The sequence below is a fragment of the Stigmatopora nigra genome, chromosome 8, assembly GCF_051989575.1.
Source record: "Stigmatopora nigra isolate UIUO_SnigA chromosome 8, RoL_Snig_1.1, whole genome shotgun sequence".
Classification (NCBI taxonomy): domain Eukaryota; kingdom Metazoa; phylum Chordata; class Actinopteri; order Syngnathiformes; family Syngnathidae; genus Stigmatopora; species Stigmatopora nigra.
The window spans coordinates 12795405-12819846 of NC_135515.1; the positions used below are offsets into that span (position 1 = coordinate 12795405).

A 24442-nucleotide genomic window follows, 5' to 3' on the forward strand; every position below is an offset into this window, starting at 1 on the left:
GGAGTCCAAATCCAGATACCTAGGGTGATGAATAGGAGGGCTATGGAAATCAGGTATTCTCTCCTAGTCGAGTGAGTAGCCAGGCGCGACGGAGTGAGGGATGGGGCCAATAATCAGGGGACTATGAGCTGGATGGCTGGCATCGGCGAGAGCGTCGGTAGCGATGCCCACCAAGGAGCAATTGAAGAAGCTCCATATTGATGTGGCCGATATTCCAGGAGGCTACCCCAAATTTATACAGGCCCCCGAGGTCTACAGGAATGCCCCATTAAAGCGGCACCCACTAATTGAACGACACTATGGGGGAAAGCCGTAGGGAAGTAAAATTAAAAACAAAACAAACAAAAAAAAAATATATATATATATATATATATATATATATATATATATATATAGAGAGAGAGAGAGAGAGAGAGAGAGAGAGAGAGAGAGAGAGAGAGAGAGAGAGAGAGAGAGAGAGAGGAGCATATTGTAATTAAAATAAATCAATTATAATTAATAATGTAATTTTATGAGGCTATTATTGATGTTATTTTTTATGTGTTGCACCTGTATCTGCATTCCTGCATGAGGAGATTTATATCCATAAAATAGTTATTCAAGTTTGGATTGATTCAGTCAGTGCATTAGTACTGAATGAAAGCCTTGGTGCAAAATGCACAGCGCGGCACTGCCAAAAGATCAGATATTTTCTGTCACAGTGACAAGAATCAATAATTAAAAGTGTAGAGGTCCAGGCTATAGCTTGGCAAGTACAAGCACATGTAGAAAAAATAACACTTTCTGTTCACTAGTAAAATAATGACCACCCATGCAGGGCATAAATTCAAATTGTTCAGTTCTGCAAAGTGAGAAAAACACTATTGTGTCGCATTAAAAGAAAAAAAGGTCCTTTAAAAGGTGCCATGTGCATGAAAATGTGTGTGAGAATGAAGAAAAAATCTGTGCCATTAATCTTTCATACACAGTATTGAGAAGGCAATCTGTTAGCTATCATGGATGATACATGAGCCTCCATAGAATGAGTGGCCTGTTGCATACAAACTTGGACATTCATGCAAACAGATAAATGTGTTCAAACTGGTGTCACATCAATAATTTGGTAACTTTTTCTGTTAACCCATAATAAAGTCATAAAACAACCAAACTTCATGAATGTTTTTGTGACAAAGAAGTATCTGTTCCAATCACTCTATCAGAGAAAAATCAGAGTTGTAGAAATAACTGGAAACTCAAGGGAGCCGTGACATTGTGTTATTCACAAGTGTATGTAAACTTTTGATATGTCAATAAGTTTTTAGTCAACCATAAACCATCAATTGTTCCCCTACCTTTAAAGATTAGAGGGACCTGTAATTATCAAGATGGGTAAAATTTCAACCTTGAGAGAAATGTGGAAAAAAAACAGAAAATCACATTGGTTGATTTTTAAATAATTTATTTTCAAATTATGGTGGAAAATAAGTATTTGGTCAATACCAAAATTTCATCTCAATACTTTGTTATGTACCCTTTGTTGGCAATAACGGAGGCCAAATGTTTTCTGTAACCCTTCACAAGCTTTTCAGACACTGTTGCTGGTATTTGGCCCATTCCTTCATGCAGATCTTAGACTTCTTTGACAGCCAAAACTCTTGCTTATTTGTAGATGACCAAATAACCTGACCTAATTTTCCACTCTAATTTGGAAATAAATTCTTTAAAAATGAAACAATGTGATTTTCTGTTTTTTCCCCACATTCTGTCTCTCATGGTTGAGGTTTACGCAGGTTGACAATTATAGGCCTCTCTAATCTTTTCAGGTAGGAGAACTAATACAATTGGTGGTTGACTAAATACTTATTTGCCCCACTGTATTAAAAATTTGGGGAGAACTGAAAGTAAACTGATAGGTTCACCGATAGGCATTCCCAAATGCACGCACAAATAAAACAGACATCAGACTCATAACCAGTGTCTTGCAAGAGAGAATCCAACCTGGCGCCTTTGTCTTGGTTCTTTCTGGCGTTTTGGACGCCTCTCTTGCTGTTTTATTACATTAGATTTACAAAAATCAGTTCTCAAAACAAAGTAAGGTCTGCCGGATCTTCCCAAGGGAGCGGTGTGGACTACGCTGTCAGAAGTCGATGTTTCTCAAAACAATTGAAGGTCTCTACCGGATCTTCCCACGGGAGCGGTGTGAAAAATCCTGTGCAAAGTCAAGCTGGAGAGAGGAGTGACGTTCCCGGTGTTTAGGCTAACTGTGAAGCAAAGTGTTCTTCATTGCAAGCAAATATATAATAATGTAAGACTAAAAACCCTAACATAAACAAATAAATATTAGAATCATTATTGTTGTGTTTGTTTTCTCCTTTGATGTAGACAAATGCACAGAGAGAATAGCCAGCTTTGCACATGTTTTATGGAAGCATTTCATGCACACAATTCCAAGGCCCTTTCATGAAAATAACTTTTGTATATTCAGTCTTCACTGCTACTTCTTTTGCCTTAAGCAGCAAAAACAATTTCATGCAAACAAAGAGAGGATTGCCACTTATGTTGATGTTTCCTCTCAATTGTTAGGTAGAGTGAGTAAACATGAAGGAAGAGAAAGGATCGTGTGTGTGAGGCATGTGTGTTTTAGGAGAGGAATTGAGATTATCATCAACTACATGAAGTCTTGGTTATTGTGGGAACTTAACTGGTACTCAAGATAGAACTTATGTCCACAGGTCATGCATGCATTGTTGGTGAAAATGGTTTACAAAAATAAAGTGACAATTAACTGTCTGTATTTATCCTCTGCCAATGCTTATCACTCTTGTTCTTATGTATTTTTATAACCCCCTAACGTTCACACTTTCTTGTACATTCATCAACTGCTTGCAAACATCCATCTCAAATCCCCTTTCTGATCTCTTCTTTCTGTTGCACACATCCTTCTCTTTCTCACTTTTCCCACTCATTTCCTTTGCAACACACTTCACTTCTCTCTCTACTCCTCCGCATCCATCTGTCTTTTCTCCAGGTCTCTGTCTGGACGTATTGTAGGAGGTGTGTGGTGGTTCTTTACCCTTATCATCATCTCATCTTACACAGCCAACCTTGCTGCCTTCCTAACTGTGGAGAGGATGGTTTCCCCCATTGAGAGTGCAGAAGACTTGGCAAAACAGACAGAGATAGCCTATGGAACATTGGACTCAGGTTCTACCAAGGAATTCTTCAGGGTATGGCTTATGATCATTAATTTGTACTTTCCTTAAGCAAACATTGAATGTGTTGTCTTGTTCTCACGACGTGCAAAATGCAGGACGAGTAGTATATTTTAAAAGCAAGTGGTCTTCAAACGATTATATTTTTACTAGACCATACATGGCATTATGCCTAACAGTACGCTAACCATGGTCAAGAACATGGGTTTTAGTAATTGCAGTTTCAAACACAAAGCTGGGGAGAAGAATGCAACTTTATCTGTCGGCCGGATGACAACAAATGACTAAACAAATTGACACGTTCTAAATGAGGAAAAAAAAGCTTTCAAGAAATGACACCCAAGTGCTATTAGCTTATTACTATAGCTTTGCTTCCTTGTTCAATGCTTCATGCTTCTTTCTTGGGATCGTCAAGCTACTGTGACCTATAATTGATCTACTACTATTCTTACAATTCTAGTAAATGATGAATGCCTTGAATTGTGAAGCAAAGAAAAGTAGTCATAAAAGAAAAGCTTTCATTTTGTCAAACTGCCCAACCCAAAAGGAAAGACAAAAATACTGATTTTAGCATGTCCTCCCCGGTCTGCGTGGGTGAGGCCGTATATGGCCCGCAGACCGAGGTTGAAAAACTTGTACACACACACGACCCGGGGCGGGGCAAGCGCGTCGGCTAAATGTTCTTCGGCTAGATAGTTGGTCGGCCAATTAGTCGTTCGGCTAATTCTACGTTCGGCCAGATGCCTCTTCGGCAAGTTGGCCAGATGTCAGTTGGCTAAGTGTCTTTCGGCAAGTAGACCGGCCACGCCGGACAAAGGCCAATCGCAGGCAGAACATGCAAACTCCACACAGTTGGACCGATTTGGATTTGAACCCAGGTGCCCCACTGTGAGGCTGACCACTCAGCCGCCAAGCGTTTGAGGATATAGCAGCTCAGAAATGAATGAGTGAATGAAAAGAAAACATGGCTGTGGAGAAAAATGCCATTAATGATTTGAAGGGCGAGCACCGAGCAAACTTCGTTGGCTATATCTGAAAACAGAGCTCTCTGGTTGGACAAAATGGCTAGACGCGGCAAGGGAGCGGAGTGGACATCGGATTTCCTCTCGAGAGCACCAGCTGGCCTGAGGATGCTCTTTTGTCAGCCACAGATTCGGCCACAAATCTGGAGAGGCTAGCTTCTCAGACGTGACAATAGAGGCATGCTTGCGATCCACTGACCCCACTAAACTGATGAGAATCTTGTCGAAATTATTAAATCGGGGAGTGAGGAAGAAGATGACGAGGATGACAATGAGGATGAATAATTTCCTTTGAGAAATCAAGAGATCTTCAATATGGCATGCAGTATGCAACAAAGGGTCCCGGAGGTTGATGACAACATGGTCATAGCCATCGAATTTGACAATCATCTTGACAGTGTCATATTCTTGTTCAAAACCATATTTGTACAAAAAAAATCATCAGTCACAGCTACCCATCACCATGTTCCTTGTGCCTCGAAAAACTCCAGCAGAGGCTAACTGCTTCACTCTGGTAGCATCTCGAATCTGATGAAAAGGCATTACCTGATTTGGAGTAAAGCTCTCAATAGCCTGTGTAGTAAATCTTCATTTTCATCATCTTCACTTCACCTTCATTGAACTCATCATCGGTTTGGGGGGGATTCAAATCAAGCGGAGAATAGCTAATGTCATTGTGAGTACATACTTAAAGTAGTATTTGCACATTTATTATACAGATTATCATTTAATATTAAAACATTATGGTATTCACATTTACATATAACTTTAATGTATAGTAATATATACATTTTTAGGTATAGTATAGAAGCGATAACATGTAAGTATGGTAAAGATATAGTAAGGGTGATCAAACTTCATGTTTGTTCGATTATCAAACATGATGGCACTCAAATTTAAAATAAAATAAATACATAAACTACACAGAATACACACCAACTAGGGCACACTTCCATTTTCAACCTGAAGTTAAAACTAGCGGGTATGTATTTCTAGCCCGCAGACTTCAAAGTCCAACTTAGAGATCCTGCCTTGCCTCCTTTTTTTCATCGTACTTTGGTTTCCTCCTATTGAACTCCTCAAATTATCCATTGTAGGGAATTATTGTGAATGTTAACAGCTCTTTCTCTATATGTATCCTCAGTTGGCAATCAGGTGTACTGTGTCTCCTGCCCATAGCCAGCTGAGAACCTGCACCCCGCAACCCTCATGTGGATAAGCGAGACAGAAAATGAATTTTTTTTTCACAATAATCTGATCAATGAACAACAGTTTGTCGATTTAATGATGTAAATTTTGAAGGAAAAGGTGATAAAACTGTGCAAAATAACTTGACACTTACACTTTTACACTAAATGAAATAACGATAAGATTTGAAGAGATTTGTAATGAAAGGTTACGTGCCTGAGAGGAATCCAAGATTGCTTCAGTCATTGACAACTCACTTGTAATGATTACAATTTTAGCAGAGAATGGAGAGGGAAACACTAAATGTCTTCAGTCACATGTAGTCTCTCTCTGTGGTACTCTGTGATATTTGTGTGTGTTTATGAACCAAATAACAGATTTGAAAGATATGAGATGTTGTGAGGGTGTTTGGTGGCTTCTTGGATGGGGCGGATGGTGGGGGAGTAGCTGAGGGTGCTATCAGAGTAGACAGTTTGTGCTTCTGTAAACAGCTCTGGCATCATCAACATAACGAGCAGGCTGAAATCTGTGGAGGGTGAAAAAGCAATTTACTCCCCCACAGTTGAGAGAGATTCACCACCACCATTAATTATCTGTGTCTGTTTGTGCGACTACATGTGTGCGCCTATATCAGGATGTGTGTGCACGCGTGTTTGTGTGTACAATGAGCACACAACCATATTCATGGGCTTATGGATGCATGAGTGTGTGCGTATGCCTCATCCCTTCCTCTGAGCACAATTGTGCGTCGGCGTATAATTAAATGTTTAAAAAAGTATGGATGCTTGAAGGTGAATTCCAGCATCCAGTTTCTCCATTATCCCCTCAATCATTGTTCAAGAATCTGGAAAGAGTCTGAAGAGAGATTTGAACTCTGGAACCCCAGAGCTGTGAGGCCAACAAGCTAATCACTCATCCACCTGTCGAGAGGTAATCTTGGAAATCAAGTAATAGTTTATTTGGTGGCCGAGTGGTTAGCGCGTCTGTCTCATAGTTCTGAAATCAAGGGGTTTGATCACAGCTCGGTCCCCCTAAGTGTAGATTACATGTTCTACCCGGGGTTGCGTGGGTTTCCTCCAGGTACTCTGGTTTCCTCCCAGATCCAAAAAACATACATATTAGGCTGATTGAACACTTTAAATTGCCCCTAGGTATGAGTGTGAGCGTGAATAGTTATTTGTCTTCTTGTGCCCTACATTGGCTGGCCAAAAATTCAAGTTGTTTCCTGCCTGCTGCCCATAGTTGGTTGGGATAGGTTCCAGTGCCCCCCACAACTCTTGTGTGTAAGGGCAGTATGGAAAATGAATGATTGGATTAGGCCCTAATTACACGAAATGAATGACAGCAATAATAAAATCAAGGGTTAGGGTTAAATTTACATTGAATGTTCCAAAATAGAAGTGTGGTCAAATTTGAAAAGTGGTGAGATTCCAAAAAGGTTTTAAAGGCCTTTAGAGTCTTGGACGTCTTTCTCAATGTGGGGAGACTGTTCCATAGTCTAGGGGCAGCTGCTGTGAAGGCCCAATCACCTTTGATAGTTGGCAAAAACACATGCAAAGGGACGGCGATAAAATAATTGGTAGGTTCACCAATAGGCATTCCCAAATGCACTCACAAATAAAACAGACATCTGACTCATAACCAGTGTTTTGCAAGAGAGAAACGATCTTCACGCGCCTTTGGACAAGATCATTCTCCTGAATTGACGCTTCTCTTGCTTAATTATTACATAAGATTTACAACATGCATCTCAGTTTTCAAAACAATTGAGAGTCGTGTGAGCCAGACATGAAGAAGTCCATCTTTCTCATAACAATTGAAAGTCCTCCGTATCTTCCCGAGAGAGCTTGATGTGAACCATACTTTCAGAAGTTGATGTTTCTCAAAACAATTGAAAGTCCTCCTGTTTCGGTGTGAACAATAATTTTGAGAAGTCCAGCGAGTGACCTTCAAGTTGTTTATGTTCACTTAGGAGCGAGCATTACAAGCAGATGTATTAAATGGTTTTCATTAGTAGATCTTAGAACCTTACGGTTGATGCGCTAATCACTACTCATTCTATTTGCGTCATTTACCCATACATCAGTGGCCCGTATTTTTCATCACAGGTGGAAACCCCCATCCCCTGTGGGCCTTCTTGGTAGTTTTCCCCCTTTTGCTGCCCTATCAGCAATAATCATTCCAGAAGGAACTAGGTAATTAATGTATTAGTAAAGTATATTCGCGTGCCAAACATCTACAAATAGAAATTTGTTTTGGAAGTGAAATTGCAGCCGGTCGTCGCTAGTCAGTCAGCATGAACGACTGCAATGCGAGTGGTTGTGATTAACTCTCTGTTTGCCAATAATGCAAAAACGGAAAAGGTTGTGACACATTGAAACACATACCAACCCACACAAGTATATTAACCGTTTGTAAAAAAAATGTAACCTCTATGTTGTGCATTGAGTTATACCCTCCGTTAATGCTATCAGTTTAGCTGTTTGTACACAGAATTGAGGTGGCTATAGTTTCGCCTCTAAAGTTTGTTTTGGTAGCCATCAATGTATTTTGTATTCCGTTCGAGTTTTGCCCATTCCATTTATTCCTAGACAACCCACCTACTTAAAGCATTACTCTGAGGTTTTATATCATAATTTAGAATTGCCATTTTTCACCTACCATACTATAAATCCAGCACTTGTTTCATACCACGAAAGGCCCCACCAGATTTTGGGCATTCAGTGCAAAAAAGAGCGCGTTTCCAAATTTCCCTTGAATTTGGTTTAAATATGGGATTCCCATTCCCCAAATATTCCAGAATTCACGTAGCAAGAGTTTGGATCTTAGATAATTGTCCATTTTCCACTTATCTAAGCTTGTCCTTGCCAATCGTTATCTCTCTAACAGTTAAGTACATTAACCCTATAATTGCAATGTTGTAAGTTTTAAGATGAAGTTCTCCTAATTTGTATGCCCTTAAAGCAATAGAAAGCAACGTCATTTGGTTGTATCAACTGTTCAATGCTTATGCAATCCGTAATATCCTAAAAGTCATTAATATGACCCACCCCAAAGCATATTTCACCCGCTCAGGATAAAACTGGGAATGTCTTCCGTGCACCTTGAAAACACTCCAGGCTTCTTCAGTCCTAGGGAAATTATGCCTATCCTAAATCAATTATTTTATCTAAACCAGCCAGGTACAATTTACCTAATAATTTGGACAAATGCCATTTCTGCATTTTTAATTTCTTGTCCGATATCATTAACAACCAAATAATTCTTAATACCTAAGATTTAATTCGCAAATCACCCCATACGTTGTTTACTTAAGCTAAGAGGCATTTTCGGTAGCTCACTGTTGCCAAAATAAAAACCTACAATAATTAAATTAGAGAAACCAACATTCCACTAGGCATTGCCAAATTACAAATTTCACAAGTTTCACAAATTTGGCAAGTCTAGAGTATAATAAAAAACACAGGTTGGCAACCCTGCTCAACATTTGGCCGTTTTGAATTTCTTTTCATCTTGTAACCACCATATTCCTGCTAGCGAACGGGATCAAAGCCAGGCTAAGCTGCAATAGGCCATTTCTTTCCAGTAAATTGACAGGACATTTAGGTACTATTAACACAGATATTTTACACGTCTCTCCATTCGGATCTTTTATCCAAACCGCAATTGTTTCCGAAACGGCGGTATCCTGACCACCTGCATCCGCCTTGTATGCCTAGCACCTGGAATATCCATTTTAATTGCCGTTTTACAAGCTCCAATATCACATAAAAATTCCAATTAATTCTTTTTACGAAAAATGTGATCTCTGATTTAACCAAACTAAATGCCAGTGTTTCCATTAAATTTAGTTCAACATCTCCATATTCAAAGTCCTCATTCAATTCATTTTGAGCAGGCATGCCGGCTAATCATGCCAATTAGGCCTTGTTTTTAGAGACCCTCTTGCCTGGGCAATCACTTTCCTGAAACAATAGTGAATTTCTGCATTTGAGATGACTTGTGCGGAGAGAAGACTGGTGAGGCTGAGTGGGTTAAAATATAAAATTTTCTTGTGGTTTGTTGGTCACTTACAGTAGATAGCTCATAGGCCAGTAGATGTGTGTCCTGGCACAGACCAGTTTACCTGATTTCAAAGCATCAACGCATAAACTGCACTGGCATGAGATAAACTTGTGGCACATTTTATGCCAGAGCGTAAAGGCACCATCTACAAAAACACATCCCTAAATTCTTTCAGATTAAGTAACTAATGCATTTTCATCGGTGTATTGGATGATTGTGGATATTTATAACTTCAATGGGAGAATTAAAATATAAATGGAGACATGCAACTCTTACAGTACAATTGCGTTTAACCAGATGAGATTAACTTTCTTAGCATAATATAATCAAAAGCCAACGGAAAAAAGAACAAATCTATTGTATGTTGTTTGTCAAAAATAATATCAATAGAATTACACTTAATCATATAGAGATGTCACTATTATATAAATTCCCTGATCTACCTAATCAAATAATTAAACATTCTTAGTGATTTTACAACCTGATTCTCAAGTTAAAATACAAATAACCATCCTTTACTGTGGAAAAAAAAGGCCAGTGGAAATGCGGAAAATATGTGGATTTGAGTTTAATGTATCCTCAGATAGGATCTAAATATTGTGAAGTTTTTCATTGTCTTAAAAACGATATCAGAGGCATTCGACAAGTGTAGCATTGCCGGAAATTTGAACTCTCACTATATTGTTTATGAAATAAATGTTTTCCTTTAGTGACACTTTCCAGTATATTGAAATGATCGAGTATTAAATATGGTCATTCATTCTCCCTCCCTCACTTTCCCTGCTTCTCTCCTACCCAGAGGTCCAAAATAGCTGTATATGAGAAGATGTGGTCATATATGAAGTCTGCAGAGCCAACTGTCTTCACCAAAACCACTGCAGAAGGAGTGGCAAGGGTGCGCAAGTCCAAGGGAAAATATGCCTTCCTCCTGGAGTCCACCATGAACGAGTACACGGAGCAGCGCAAGCCTTGTGACACCATGAAAGTTGGAGGCAATCTGGATTCCAAAGGCTATGGCATTGCCACACCCAAAGGCTCACAGTTAAGGTAGGTGGAGTAGTGTAACAATAGGAAACAGTAACAATAGTGATACTGTGCTATTGCTGCGATATTCCACCTTCCCTGCTGTGCCTTTCATTCAACTATTACTGACATTGCTGTCCGGTGAAAACAAAGAAAGCAATAATTCATTTTTTTCTCATCACTGTCACAGATGGTCAAAGTACAGCCTTAAAATTGGAAAACAGAAATTAACCCAAAAACACTATTTCCCACTAAACAGTTTTCACCAAGCAGCAACTAATGTTAAATCTTTACACATGTAGACATCATCATATCACCTCTTGACCACCTTGAGTTTGTCTCATTGTGTCTCTCTGCCATTTCTATCATTGCTATTGTTATGTCCATTGTCACTTAAAAAAGCTCTTCTATTACACTTTTTATTTCACAGGGCCACCTTCCAGGTATCACTGTTCATCTGTTCACTGTCTTGTGTTTGTGTTACTTCCATTCTAAGGCAATGTCGTGATCATGATTATGATGATGATAAGTAAGTCAGTGAAGTGACTATGAGGAGAGGCAAAAGCTCCAATGGAACCACATCCAAAGGGGAAATTATAGGAAACAGCAATAAAAAGAACTGATTAGAGGGGCCTGACAAATGGGGGGCTTAAACTTGATCTTAAACAAACATTAACTTCTACCCCTTGTTTCCTTTTAAGTAGGCATGGGGTTTTACAAGGAATAGTATTGGGATTTTAAGTCACAAATTAATTGTTGTTTTTCCCCTCGGGAGATATTTCATTTGTATGGGACATATTCCTGCAGTGTTTTTCCATTGTGATATATGCCTGCTGGGGAAAAAAACATGAGTCATGAAATTAATTTCAAATCCTAGTAGAATGCGTGTCCTATAACCTCCCCCATTAGTGGTGCAATCAAATCCCTCAAATATGAGCATCTTGGGTTTGTTGCCCTGTTTTGAATATAATATATATTTTCATGAGGTTACAGTGCGCATGCTCTTTCCTCAATATCTGTACTTGTCTCTTGCTTCTTTCAATCGGCCTAGACATCAACTATATGATAGCATGTGAAAACATGTCTGGAAGTGTAAATATGAGACTGCCTCTACTCATAGTGCCATTGTGGCAACAAAGAATGTTCTCTGATGATTAGAATCAGTGCATTTTGAAGTTTATTTTTTTATAATGATATGTGACTGTTTATGAACTGTTTTAAATCCATTGCATCTAATCATAGCTTGTAGATTAGATCACCCCAGAGAACACTGTCTTGATCCATATCTCTAACTAGTGACTCCCCTTCCAATTAACACAAACAATGCAGTAATTTTGCCTGAAAAAATCTAATTATGGTCTTTTTCCTACTATTGATTAATAATGCCGCTCTATATAGCTGATGAGCTGCAGTTAGTTAATAACATCCAAATTTCCCAAAGCAATCAATCCATCCATGTTCTAGTCCTTTTCCTGTATTAACTTCAAACAGGAAGGCTTGAGAAAAGATTTTAACACAGAATCTCTGACTGTGAGCCAGAAAAGATAGGATCATGCATCCTCCCAGTAGTGGATCAAATAAGGAAAAATAGTTATTTTTTAGATTTACAGCACTGGAGTAAAGACTTATTCAACAGCCCAGACTCTCTGGGAGATTCCTGTTCCATTGAGCCGCCAGCAATCCAAAGATTTTAAAGTTGTATCTGAAATAATGCAGAAAAAATAGACTTTGTTTCTCAGTTACTCTTGTCATTGTATTTTTCCTTTGAAAATACAGGAGAGAAAAAGAGAGAGAAAGAGTGAGAGGGAAAGAGAGAGACACAGAGAGAGGGGGAAAGAGTGGGAGAGAGTGAGAGAGAGTGTGAGAGCGAGAGAGAGAGAGCGAGCGAGCAAGAGAGACAACCGGTAGAGAGACAAGGAAGCCATTTCTTGAGTTAATAATTAGTACTCTTTGATGTGATGGTTCTTCTGCTAATTTGGCTGGCTTCTACAATGTGCTAACCTTGTGCCACTGCAAATGGGAAGTGAGCGTGGTGCTGGGAGACAATAGGAAACACACACACATATATATGGGGGTGGGGGAGTTTAACAGCTCAACCAACAGGCTACAGCTCTGGGCAATAGTGTACAGCAGCAATGTGGCACTCACAGTGACACCTCTTGCACGGAAACATGACATGCAGATAGCATTTGCTTACAATATAATAATAATAATAATGATAATCAGACATACGCTTTGTCATCATCATTGACTCGACAAAAGCCTAATTGTCATCATACCCAGCTGCGTATTACGGAATTGGTGGTGCTTCTGCACAAAGTGCACTTTCCCGGCAAAAGGCCCAAATAAGTAATAATTTCAGAATATTTGGCACTCTGCCGTGATGGTTACATAGCATCTTCCCACGAGTGCAACCAAATCCTGGCGACTGCAGAAGTTTGCCAGCAAAAGAACGTACCACTTACCTCTCACTGCCTCCTCACTTACTCTCAGTCAGCCAGCAGGAGGCAGATCACAGCCCAATGTCCTTCATGTTACATGACCCTGAAGTTATTACACAAAAGATATTGTGTTTCGTGCTACCGCAAGTTCAGAGTCATGTTAGCTGTGGGGAAAAAACTGTCCTTAAGCCTATTTGTCCGTACTTTGTAAGACATGTAGCGTCTGCCAGAGGGCACCAGCTGGAACAGGTTGTGACCAGGGTGGTATGGGTCCCTGGCAATGTTCTCGGGTCTGCTGAGGTAACAAGGGCTGGCAATGTCTTCCAGTGAGGGCAGAGAGCAGCCGACGATCTTCTGGGCAGTATTAAACACTCTCTGTATGGCCTTTTTGTCTGCTGCCGTGCTTCGAGCATACCACACTGTAATGCAGTATGCCAGGATGTTCTTCACAGTGGCTCTATAGAAGGTTACCAGAAACTTGACTACCCTCAGGTTGTGGTGTTTGTAGACCAGGAGAGCTTATCCGTGACGTGGACCCCAGGAATTTAAAGGACAGGGTCCTGGCTACACATACTCTATTTATGAGGAGTGGGGCCAGATCTGTGCAGTGTTTCCGAAAGTCCAGGATTATTTCTTTAGTTTTCGTGGTGTTCAGTGTGAGTTTGTTCACCGAGCACCACAAAGACAGTTTGTTGACCTCATCTCTGTAGGCCGACTAATCCCCTCCTGAGATGAGTCCGACCACAGTTGTGTCATCGGCAAATTTAATGACGGAGTTAGACTGGTGGGTCGGTGTACAGTCGTATGTGTACAGAGAGTACAGAAGAGGACTCAGTACACAGCCTTGAGGGGAGCCAGTGCTCAGTGTAATGGAGGAAGAGAGGTGGCGACCATGTCCAAAAGTTTGTGAACGGTTGGTTAATACGTTATTTATCCAGCAGCAGATGGAAGAGGATAGTCCAAGGTGGGAGAGCTAGTCAGGCAGAATGTCCAGGATTATAGTGTTGAAGGTTGAGCTATAGTCAATAAAAAGCATCCTCTCATAGTTTCCTTGGTGCTCCAGTTGTTCAGTGCTGTGTGTAGAGCTACGGCGATTGCGTCCTCAGTGCACCTATTTGCTCTATAAGCAAACTGGTGAGGATCAACTGAGGGAGGGATTGTATCCCTGATATGGCGGGCCACCAACTTTTCAAAGCACGTCATGATCACAGGCATGAGTGCAACAGGCTGTCAATGGTAGGCATTTTAGGGACATGGATAATGGTGGCAGATTTCAGGCAGGATCGAATTATGATTGTTGGAGGGAACAATTGAATTTTTTTTGTGAAAACACCGGCCAGCTGGTCAGCACAGGCTTTGAGCACCTTCCCAGGTACTCTGTCAGGGCTAGCAGCATTCCTGGTGTTCACACACCACATTAACAGTCTCACTTCATGTTTCTGAAGCTTCAGTGTACTGCTGCAGGGTGGTGGTGGAGGTCTTGAGACTGGGTCTGATTTGTCAGTTTCAAAGCGGGCAAAGAAACTTCCTCCGCGTGTTAGTGAGGCATCTGCGTTAACAGACACATTATTGTCATTGTAATTGGCAATATGTCGTATTCCCTGCCACATCTTCTTTGGGTTATTTCCTGGGAAGTGCTCCTCAATTTTCTTTGTATATGCTGCCTTGGCTTTGCCTCTCTTCAGCTTTGCTCTGCCAGAACTGTATTGTACTTTGTCCCCTGACCTGAAGGCGTTGTTACGGCATTTGATAAGTGCCTGTGAAGTCATCCAGGGTTTCTGGTTAGGAAAAAACTTATCAATTTATTAACAGTGACGTTGTCCCTGCAATTTTTGATGTAGGAAAGTGGAGTGTCCGTGTAGTCCTGGGGGTTGTGATGTTCAAAAAGTTTCTAGATGGTGCGGGAAAAACAGTCCTGCAGCTGAAAAAGGGCGTCCTCGGGCCATCTTTATTTGTGGCCTTATTAGCCTCCGGAGTGGGGTTATGCGGCCGTCAGGGACAGGCAGAGATGGTCTGATCCTGCCTGGTGAGGGAGGGAGAGATGTGTCTCTATAAGCATGTTTGATATTAGAATAAACATGGTCTAGAGTTTTATCTCTTCTGATGTGACACTTCACGTACTGGCAGAACAGTCTTTTAACATAGTTTGTTGAAGTCACCAGTGACAATAAAAACTCCATTGGGGTGGTCAAGCTGCTATTTGTTTACAGCTGCTAGCACGAGGCTAATTGCTGTGCTAACGTTAGCATCCGGAGGGATTAAACAGCCATTACAATGACAATCGTTAGCTCTCTATGTAGATACAAGGGCCTGCACCGTATTGCCAAGAGCCTACTGTTGCAGCACCATTTATTGTGTATGTACACGCAAAGTCCCCCTCCTTTGCTTTTCCCTGATAATTCTTTCAAACGATCGTTTCGGAATAGCGTCCGGCTAGCAAGCGATACCACAGCGCCAGGGATTTGCGAGTGTAGGGTTTCCGTGATGAAAATAATGTTGCAGTTCATAACAAAGCTGTTGGTAACAAGCTGAATTTCCAAATCGTCCATTTTGTGGGTGATGGATCTGGCGTTGGTCAAAAGATACTCGGAAGCGGTGCTCAGTGTGGTTGTTGTTGTTAAGTCACTTCCAGCGCCTGAGGATTACCCTCAGACAGCGCTAGAGCTGCCACTGGAACGCGGATTAGTTCATCCGGGGGGTAGTCGGAGGTGAGGGGCAGTCGAATATCTCCGACTGGATGAAAAACGTAGGGTGCCACGTTCCTTGTTGGCAGCTCTGAGCGGTATTTGTTGGAATTCGCAGACCGCGGCGAGCGGCCTCTCAGGAGACACCTCGTGAAGGTTTCCAACTTTGTCTCCCCTCAGTGTGGTTGCTGCCATAGCTTAGCAGCTAGGCTTGCCAGGCATCCGCGCTTTTGCTTTCTTTCCCTTCGCCGCCTCCGTCGTACTCTGAGTGGGCTGACTATCCACGGCGATCCCGGAGGTCTCGAGATGTCCTCGGGGATATCGTAGGTCCATTGGTAATCTGTTGTGATGGATATATCGCATCTCCTTCCGAGAATAATTAAATCCTGGCGACTGTACAAAAAGTTTGTCTCGCAGATGTTAGTAAATAATGATAAGATTGAGCAAACAAAACACCAAACTGGAGAGCATTGAGCCGCTGCACACGTGCGCACCACCATCTTGGATGAAAAAAGATTCATCTGTATATAGTATATTTGCAGGGGAAGAGTAAGAGGTGCATTAAGACAGTTTTTTTCTGAGGTGCTTCCCATTTTCCTTCCAAATCCATCTTAGCAGCCCTCCCTTTCCTACAATATCCCTCACCTTTTCCCCTTTGGCATTGGTGCCCATCTAGATTGTCTGTCTTTCCTTCCATCCTTTGCTCTGACCAAACTATCTTATGTCCCTCCCCCTCCTCCTTTTTTTACTTAAAGAAATGCGGTCAACCTGGCCGTGCTAAAGCTCAACGAGCAGGGCCTGTTGGACAAATTGAAAAACAAGTGGTGGTATGACAAAGGAGAATGTGGCAGCGGGGGAGGGGATTCCAAGGTTAGCCCTCTCTGTCTGCCCCCGTCCCCAACCCCACCCGGAGGGTACAGGGTCCAATCACCGGCTGGGGAGCCTGCGATGGCCCCCCTCCTGGGAGAGTAATGCAAGCATCTGCCCCGGTGAAAAGTGTAGGCAAAGGGCAAAGTAATTTTCAAAACCTCCTGAGACACCTTCTTCCTAAACGTAAACTCAAGGTTGCAGCTGTTGTCAACAGTGCACATCTTTTCCTGACAAAAAGGTGCAAAGCCTTTGACAACACTTGAGTTTATTAAAAGATAAATATTACTCACAAACTACACTTCATCAAATAATTGTAACAACATGTTTCACACTTATTTCTAAAAGTAAAGAGTAAGGTGATGAGGAGGTTTTGCGTTGACTGTTTCAAGATGATCCAAATATTGTGAAGCCAGGAATGTTCACCCCTAGTACTGCTCTGTGAAAAGCTGTAAACAAAAAATTACACAAGGAAATAACCACTGACAAAGAGGCAAATGCGGCATATCTGCTACATACCCACAAAAATATTTTGCATATGGGATGAGATTAATAATTGACAGTGGCACAGTGAAATGAAAGATTAAAAAAATAATTCGGCGGTTTGTAAAAATTATGCCAAATTTGTATTTTCATAGCATATTTTCAACCTGAAAAGTAGCTACTAAGTTACATTTCTTAAAGACAAATATCAAATCGTATAAAAAAAATACATAGTAATTTTTTCAAACACTATTTGCACTATTTGTACTTTTAAAAGACTTTGATATTATTACTAAATGGGACTGCTGGTAATTACTGGGTTTACTATTGTAAAATGGAAAATTTGATAATGAAAAAAAATGATTGCTTCTATGCTGAATTAAAATTGTGTTTTCTTGCCTTCCTACTATGCAAATACTGGTCCATTTTATCTCATAAAACAAAAGACTCCCCACACCTAAAATAATGTGAAAATGTAAATACTACTTATAAATAAAATTATAAGTAAGTATACGGCCATGGTGGGAAAAGTAGGCCTGATTGAGCAAAACCAAAAATAACTTTGGATTCCGGGGGAAGGGCAGTTTAAATAATCTTATGAATATACATATGTTCTTGACCAGTGCAATGTTTACAGTAATACTAAGTCAAAATAGTAAAACGTTTATTTAATTTGATTTATTTAATATGTCCGGTTTTATTATGCAGGTGGATATTTTTAAAAGGATAGTGAACTAAGTCTGAACTCAGTATGAATATGATTAGTATAGTAAAATATAATATAACAGTCAATCTTATATTTGTTTGGTATGAAATGTTGTATTATCAAGTAATTGATTGTCTTGGACAGTGCTCGATTATTTGGCACAGCAACAATTAAAAGTAGCAGCCTACTTGTTCAAACGTATTGTTAAATGACAAAAAGGAGTTCTGTACAAGATTTGCAAGAACAGGTGGAGTTTTTCAAACATTCCTTTATCATGATCTTTCCCAAACGTACAGCAGAGCGAACTTTTCTATAGAGAGGTTGAGTATTCCTGGCTTGACAGTACTTGTGTGTAATTTATTAAGTACCAGCTGGGGTAGTATGGTTGTGTTACATGAAGTGACAAAGGTGGGTCCCACTCATATGTCTGTAGCTCGCGTAAATCCACTCCCCCCAGCCCCTACTCAACGAGGATACACACATGTACTCAGTGGGATCTATGCTAGGTCACTTGGTTTCGACTGATAAGAAAACTGTTAACTATGTGACTGAGCTGTGCAATGCTAATGTGAAAGACTTTAATAACATAAAATAACATGTCCTATGATGTTATTTATGTTATTTTTACACGCAAAGAACCCCGGTAAACCTTGCCGTTTTGAAACTGAGCGAAGCGGGCGTCTTAGACAAACTGAAAAACAAATGGTGGTATGACAAGGGAGAATGTGGACCCAAGGACTCTGGAAGTAAGGTCAGTCTCACGCAGCTACAGCTCAGAATGTTAGCCTGAAACTTTCATCCTCAACATGCTCCAGATTACTGCAACTACTGTCATAGCAAAACTTCTGTTTGCTTTATTAACCTCCCAAAATATTGTGGTTTACATCAAGAGAAAAAAAGTGTTTTGAAAATCAAATTAGACAATGGCAAATCACTAACATCAAATGTAAGAAAAACAAAAAACAGATGATCGCTTTCTGTTCAGTTTCTGGAGCAATCTGTGGCAAAGTCATTCTCATTGCAATTTGCTTCAGAAATAAAATCTAGAATAAGCACTGCCGGATATAATTTTACTAAGGGCACATTCATGTTTCATTCTCATATTTATAATGATTAAATTTAACACAGATTATGTATAAATGCACTAATTGACCATTTTAAAGGTATACATGTGAATTTAGACGAAGAGAGGATAGTGCTATTTTTGAAACATTTGACCATTTGCTCTGCACACTTACAAAACAGTTGTTGGGTTTTTAAGTTAAAATGGTCTACCGTGAATCATCAATCAGAATGCCATACTGTAAACTAAAATTGGCTAAATATCGAGGCCAAGTTAACCTTTTATTTCCTGAATGACATTTAGGGATAAATGACTAACCCATCAAACAAAGAATGAGCATGACATGACTTTTTGGAGTTTTGAATAGTGCACAATGCCTACATTATGTAGAACTGTTGTTAGCTTGAACAATAGTAAATGCCACTGTCGATGTAGAACATAGTAAATATTGTTTATTATTTAGAACATGATTGTGGCTCTTCGACTGGAAATCTAAGGCAAAAGAATGTATCTAACCCCCTATGCCTTGTGTCTCTCTTCTCTGCTTTCCATTATTCATCTTCTCCTTTATTTTATCTTTACCTCTTATCTCCTTCCTCTCACCTTGATTCTTTTTTTCCTTTTTACCCTGACTTACTTTCACTCTAATACTCCTCAACATCATTCCCCACGGACTTCTACCTTGCCCCCTTCCCAAACACAACTCCCCCTTCTGCTCCCCACAGGACAAGTCGTCTCAGGCCCTGAGCCTGTCAAACGTGGCCGGGGTCTTCTACATCCTCGTGGGCGGCCTGGGCCTTGCCATGCTTGTGGCATTGGTCGAGTTCTGCTACAAGTCACGGGCCGAAGCCAAGCGCATGAAGGTGGACCTTAGCCCCCCTCACTGCCCCAGCCCCTCCCCCAGCACCCAGAATCTAGCCACTTATAGGGAGGGGTACAACGTGTACGGCTCCGAGGGGGTCAAGATCTAGGGGTAGGATTTAGAGGCCGTCTAGGTGGGGTCATGATGCTGGTGATGGTCATCATGGTGGTGCTGCAGTTTGTTGTTGATGTTCATGCCAGGGGCTGTCATTGCGGAAACGTCTTGTTCTTTCATGTGGTCATGAGTATGCAGTCAAGCATTGTGGAGCCAATGTTGATTTATTTTTTTAAAGCTTATTTTGTCTCCATGTTTATTTTTTGCTCGAAAATGTAAAGAATTTTTTGCTGTCCCTTTGCTAGATTTGGTTCCACCTTCTTTGGCTGCAAAATTATGATGAAAATGATGATGGCATAACAGTAACAGTGATGCTCATAGCTACTGACGTAACTAGACAACTGCATTGTAGTCTTAGCTAATAAGTAACAAAGCAATGGACCATGGATACACAACTCCATACATACTATTATACAGGCTATAATTAGGATGAATATTATATTACTCTGAAACTCCATGTTTTATCCAAAGTATAATATTAAACTACATGGAACCATGTTAAATCATACAACTTAATTCCCAACCAATCAGCCTGAAGAAAACCCATGCAAGCAGCAGGAGCTCAAACTAAACCAAATTCTTAATCTTTATTGTTCTTTTATACATATATCTAAGAATTTTAGACAACTCCGACAGTTTCAAACAGATTTGCTCATTAAGATATGATAGTTCTCAGCTACAAATGGTTTATGTTCAGTGTAGACAGCAGCTTTCATCAGTTAGTTTCTCACTTTCAGCTTTAATAGGACAGAAATCACATGAGGATGCCTATGTGAGACATTCCTTACATTTAAAGCATCAACATTCTAAAGACTACGGCATTAAATCTAAAAATCGGAAAGTACATTAATGACAAAAAAAATGATAACAGAAAATGTTCACTGTTGTGGATGGACCAATGAGGTTCTTTCACTGAATCCCCCCTCTCCACCCTACACATACACACAATTCACTTAAAAACAGTCCGGTATTGCGGCAGGGGAAAATTTTATTGGCAAAGACTTCATGGAGCACAGCTACTTAATCATTTTAAATAAAAATGTTAAAAATAGAAATTATAGTCCCACTGTCACAAACTTTTCAACATTATTAAATTATGAAATCTTTTCAAAGTGTTCAAATATCACTTATCAAGACTCACACATCCATAAGTACTGCAATCAAAATATTTTTTGTAACGATTTGCCTTTACAGATTTGAAACTGATGATGTACTCAAAGGCAAGAATACCAGAGGAGTGCATATGACTCTGGAAAACAGTAGTCGAGACTTGTTGACTTTATGGTGCAATGAGTTGTGATAGACAATTGAAATTTGATCAGAAGTTGCGAAGAACCTAATTTTGAGATTTTACATACATATCCTACATTGTTCTTTTTGGGGTTTATTTTTGCAAAAAAAGCATAATAGCTTGTCGCTCACTGAAGTCCAATCTGTCGAATTCAGTCTCTAGGGATATGATAATGTGACTTTAAATGAAGTGGGGAAAAACTTGCCTTAGTACCTCATTTGATTTTTTACTCGCGATAAAATAACGACAAACATAAAGGAGTAGCCTGCCTATGTGAAAATTCACCCTCATTGCGATTAGTAATATAGGCACTTACTCCACTACTTAGTGGCTTGTTTACTTTTGTATTACTCAAATCATCACCTTCCAAAGATGGTACCTTTTTAATTACCATCTTCACACTTTTGGAATCACCGAAAGCTGCTCCCTACCAAACTCCCTCACGACACCTCAAACTGCATGGTCACTATAAAATGCAGATGTCTACGATATAAATCTTCCTTCTGTGTTGGTCAATTTGTTGCTTGCATTCCCCTTGGCCTTTGATCTACTACGTATGTCAGCATTGGATGCTTATGGCCCTTCTGTGTAATCCATGGTTGATGGTGCATTCACACCAGGAGTTGCAATTCAGCCCCATCGCTAAAGAATTGTACGAATAGTGGTAGGATTCAAACACAATTAATTATGTAATGATTGGTAATTGGAATACTAAGTTCAAGCATAATGTTTTGCATTACATACAATAAATCATGCCAACAATTTTACACTGTCGGTTGCTTTACTATATTCCAATCCATTTTGTTTTTTCAATGTCTTCTTATTCTGGCAAGCAGCCACATGACAAGAAATGAATATAGAAGACTCTTGTAATCTTTCATTGTTATTGTTGATCATTTCCTTTCCGAGTGATCTGTTCAAAGCAGGATGCTTTTCCACTTTAATTTTACTTTTGAACAGAAAACTAACTGATGTGACTGCACCATTCAAACTTACTAGCATACTTGTGGTGTGTATACCAAGATGTGTGAAGACCCATGCATGATAATTTCAAATACATGCATGTATTTGTTAAAAGAAATGAGAGCACTTATGAAACAGTTTTTAAATTCACGAGGTACGCTTTTCACAAGTAGCTTGACAAACCTCTTTCCCGCCCTTTTTCATCTAGCTCTCTTTTTCTGAAGCCATGCGGAACAAGGCCCGTCTGTCCATCACAGGAAGTGTGGGAGAGAATGGCCGCGTTCTAACGCCGGACTGTCCCAAAGCCGTGCACACTGGCCGCGCCACCCTGCAACACCCAGGCCTTGCAGTGGTCTCCTCTGGACTGCCCTGAAAACCAAAAAAGATCCGCTGTGCCTTAATGACACACCAACTTGCAGACTCTCACGTTGAAGGATCACAATAATTTTCATGACTTTATCCTCTGATGACACACATTTTTTTTATTGTTTTCCTTGTTGCCTATGACTTATTTTTATTGAAAACATGATATAGCAAAGTCTAATTATTTACAGCAAGCTTTTTGGGGGGCTGAGGGGGGGGGTCGAGCATACCTCCACACAAACTGATAGAAAAGCAAACAAATGGCTGAGATGTAACCATTGTCATAATGAAGAAAAACCTCTCATCTTTTCTTCATCAAAGAGTCTCAGCCATTAAAGCCCACCCTTCAACAACGCCTTACAAAGACGAACTTTTATCTCGATCATAGTGTTATCTGTTGGCTGTTATCATTATGCCTGCAAAGTGCCAGGTGCATCCTCCTCTTAGAAGACCAGACAACTGTAAGCTTGAACTTTTTGGACAATGCAGAATTTACTATGGACATTTTAAAATGAACGAGAAAGCTATCTTATTTCTCAAAATGAGCTGAGGCCCCACACAGCAAAGCAAACAGTCACTACGGAACAGACAAAATAGCCATGTTGCTATATGTGTGCTCTATACACTGGCTTGAGAGTACTTATGCGTTTCTAACAAATCATTAGACTTTCACCTACTCAATAAATATTAATTAGGTGAGTAGGAGCCTCATTTTGCTGGTAATCAATTAGGAAGTTTCACTTTTATGTGCAACGATAAAAGAAAAATGAACATGAGATGATATCTATGTACGTAATGATATCACAAGACAACAGTGGGACCTTATGGATGTTTGCAAATGGCCAGAGAAATTATTAGTCACAAACATTAAAGATTGGTTGTGAATTTATAACCATTTTCTGGTCTGAACAATGACCGGCAGACAATCTTGGATTGGGAGCTGTAAAGTAATTAAGTGACCAGTGAAATACTGCACATTAGGTTCAGTTCAGCCAATAAGAGCTATATGAAGCAATGCATTCAGAGGCACAGCGGGCCTCATTAAATGGGAAGGCCTAGCCATTAACTAAAGTAACATGATCTCATACAAGTCTTATGCCTTTATGTTCGCTCATTAAATTTTCTCATTGCTACTATAAGCTTATCTAATAGAAAGTTTCACATCTCAAAAGCATTTTTTTTAAATTATGACAAGTTTCAACAATATGTGCAGGATGCAGCTCTCTTAAATTTTGACGCAGATTAAGTGCCAGAAAGGGAAGCGTAAGGTGAAAAGCAAATTGATGAACAGCAAATTGGTGAACACTGAAATAAAATGTCAGAAGTTGCTATGGTTTTGAATAAAATATGTATAAATTGTTTAAGTGTATCATATGTATTCATAAATACACTTGATAAGAGCCAGTACAAATTAATCTTTACATTTGCAAACAAATAAGTGTCCCATTGTAGTCAGCCATGTTGATAGCCATTCATGTATAATGAAAAAGCTTTGATTAATCTGAACCATATCAACTTGTAGTCAAAATATTTTTCTCTGGGGAAATTAAAAAACAGCTGAAGTTGTTATGAAAGGATCTCAGAAAGCTTGCTTTTTAAAACTTGTAAATAACGTGTAGCAAAACTCACTTTGTCTTTTTAAAACATGTTAGATAATTCATTGCAATAATGAAAACAAACTAAATTGCCACTACTTGTAACAAATTTTTTTTTTTATAAATCTACATATTATATATGTAAATATATATCTATAGAAAAACAAATATTTATGTCTATAGAACTCTATAGAGAATATGAAACAGATTGAGAGACCATCGAGTACACTATATTAAATATATATGTATATATCTCATCTCATATTCTGAACCGCGGGGTGCCGGAGCCGATCGCAGGTGGATATATGTATATATATATATATATATATATATATATATATATATATATATATATATATATATATATATATATATATATATATATATATATATATATATATATATATATATATATATATATATATATATATATATATATATATATATATATATATATATATATATATATATATATATATATATATATATATATATATATATATATATATATATATATATAT

The 24442-nt window shown here is 39.4% G+C and overlaps 1 protein-coding gene across 9 annotated transcripts in view; it reads left to right on the forward strand.

Annotated features, from left to right (window-relative positions):
* The window catches only part of gria4a (glutamate receptor, ionotropic, AMPA 4a), a 117444-nt gene extending 93205 nt beyond the window's left edge, over nt 1-24239 (forward strand). Inside the window, exons 14-18 of one of the 9 annotated variants that reach the window (XR_013327039.1) lie at nt 3008-3206; nt 10266-10513; nt 16370-16484; nt 18307-19596; nt 22172-22191. Coding sequence is in view for 6 of the 9 variants with exons in the window: in XM_077721976.1 (XP_077578102.1) it covers nt 3008-3206; nt 10266-10513; nt 16370-16484; nt 19459-19596; nt 22172-22336 (865 nt within the window). In the remaining 3 variants the exon portion in view is untranslated. Of the gene's footprint in view, nt 1-3007; nt 3207-10265; nt 10514-16369; nt 19707-22171 lie in introns of those variants that run through there. The other 8 variants (XM_077721976.1, XM_077721977.1, XM_077721979.1 and 5 more) reach the window with 8 other exon arrangements.
* The last annotated feature ends 203 nt before the right edge of the window (nt 24240-24442 follow it).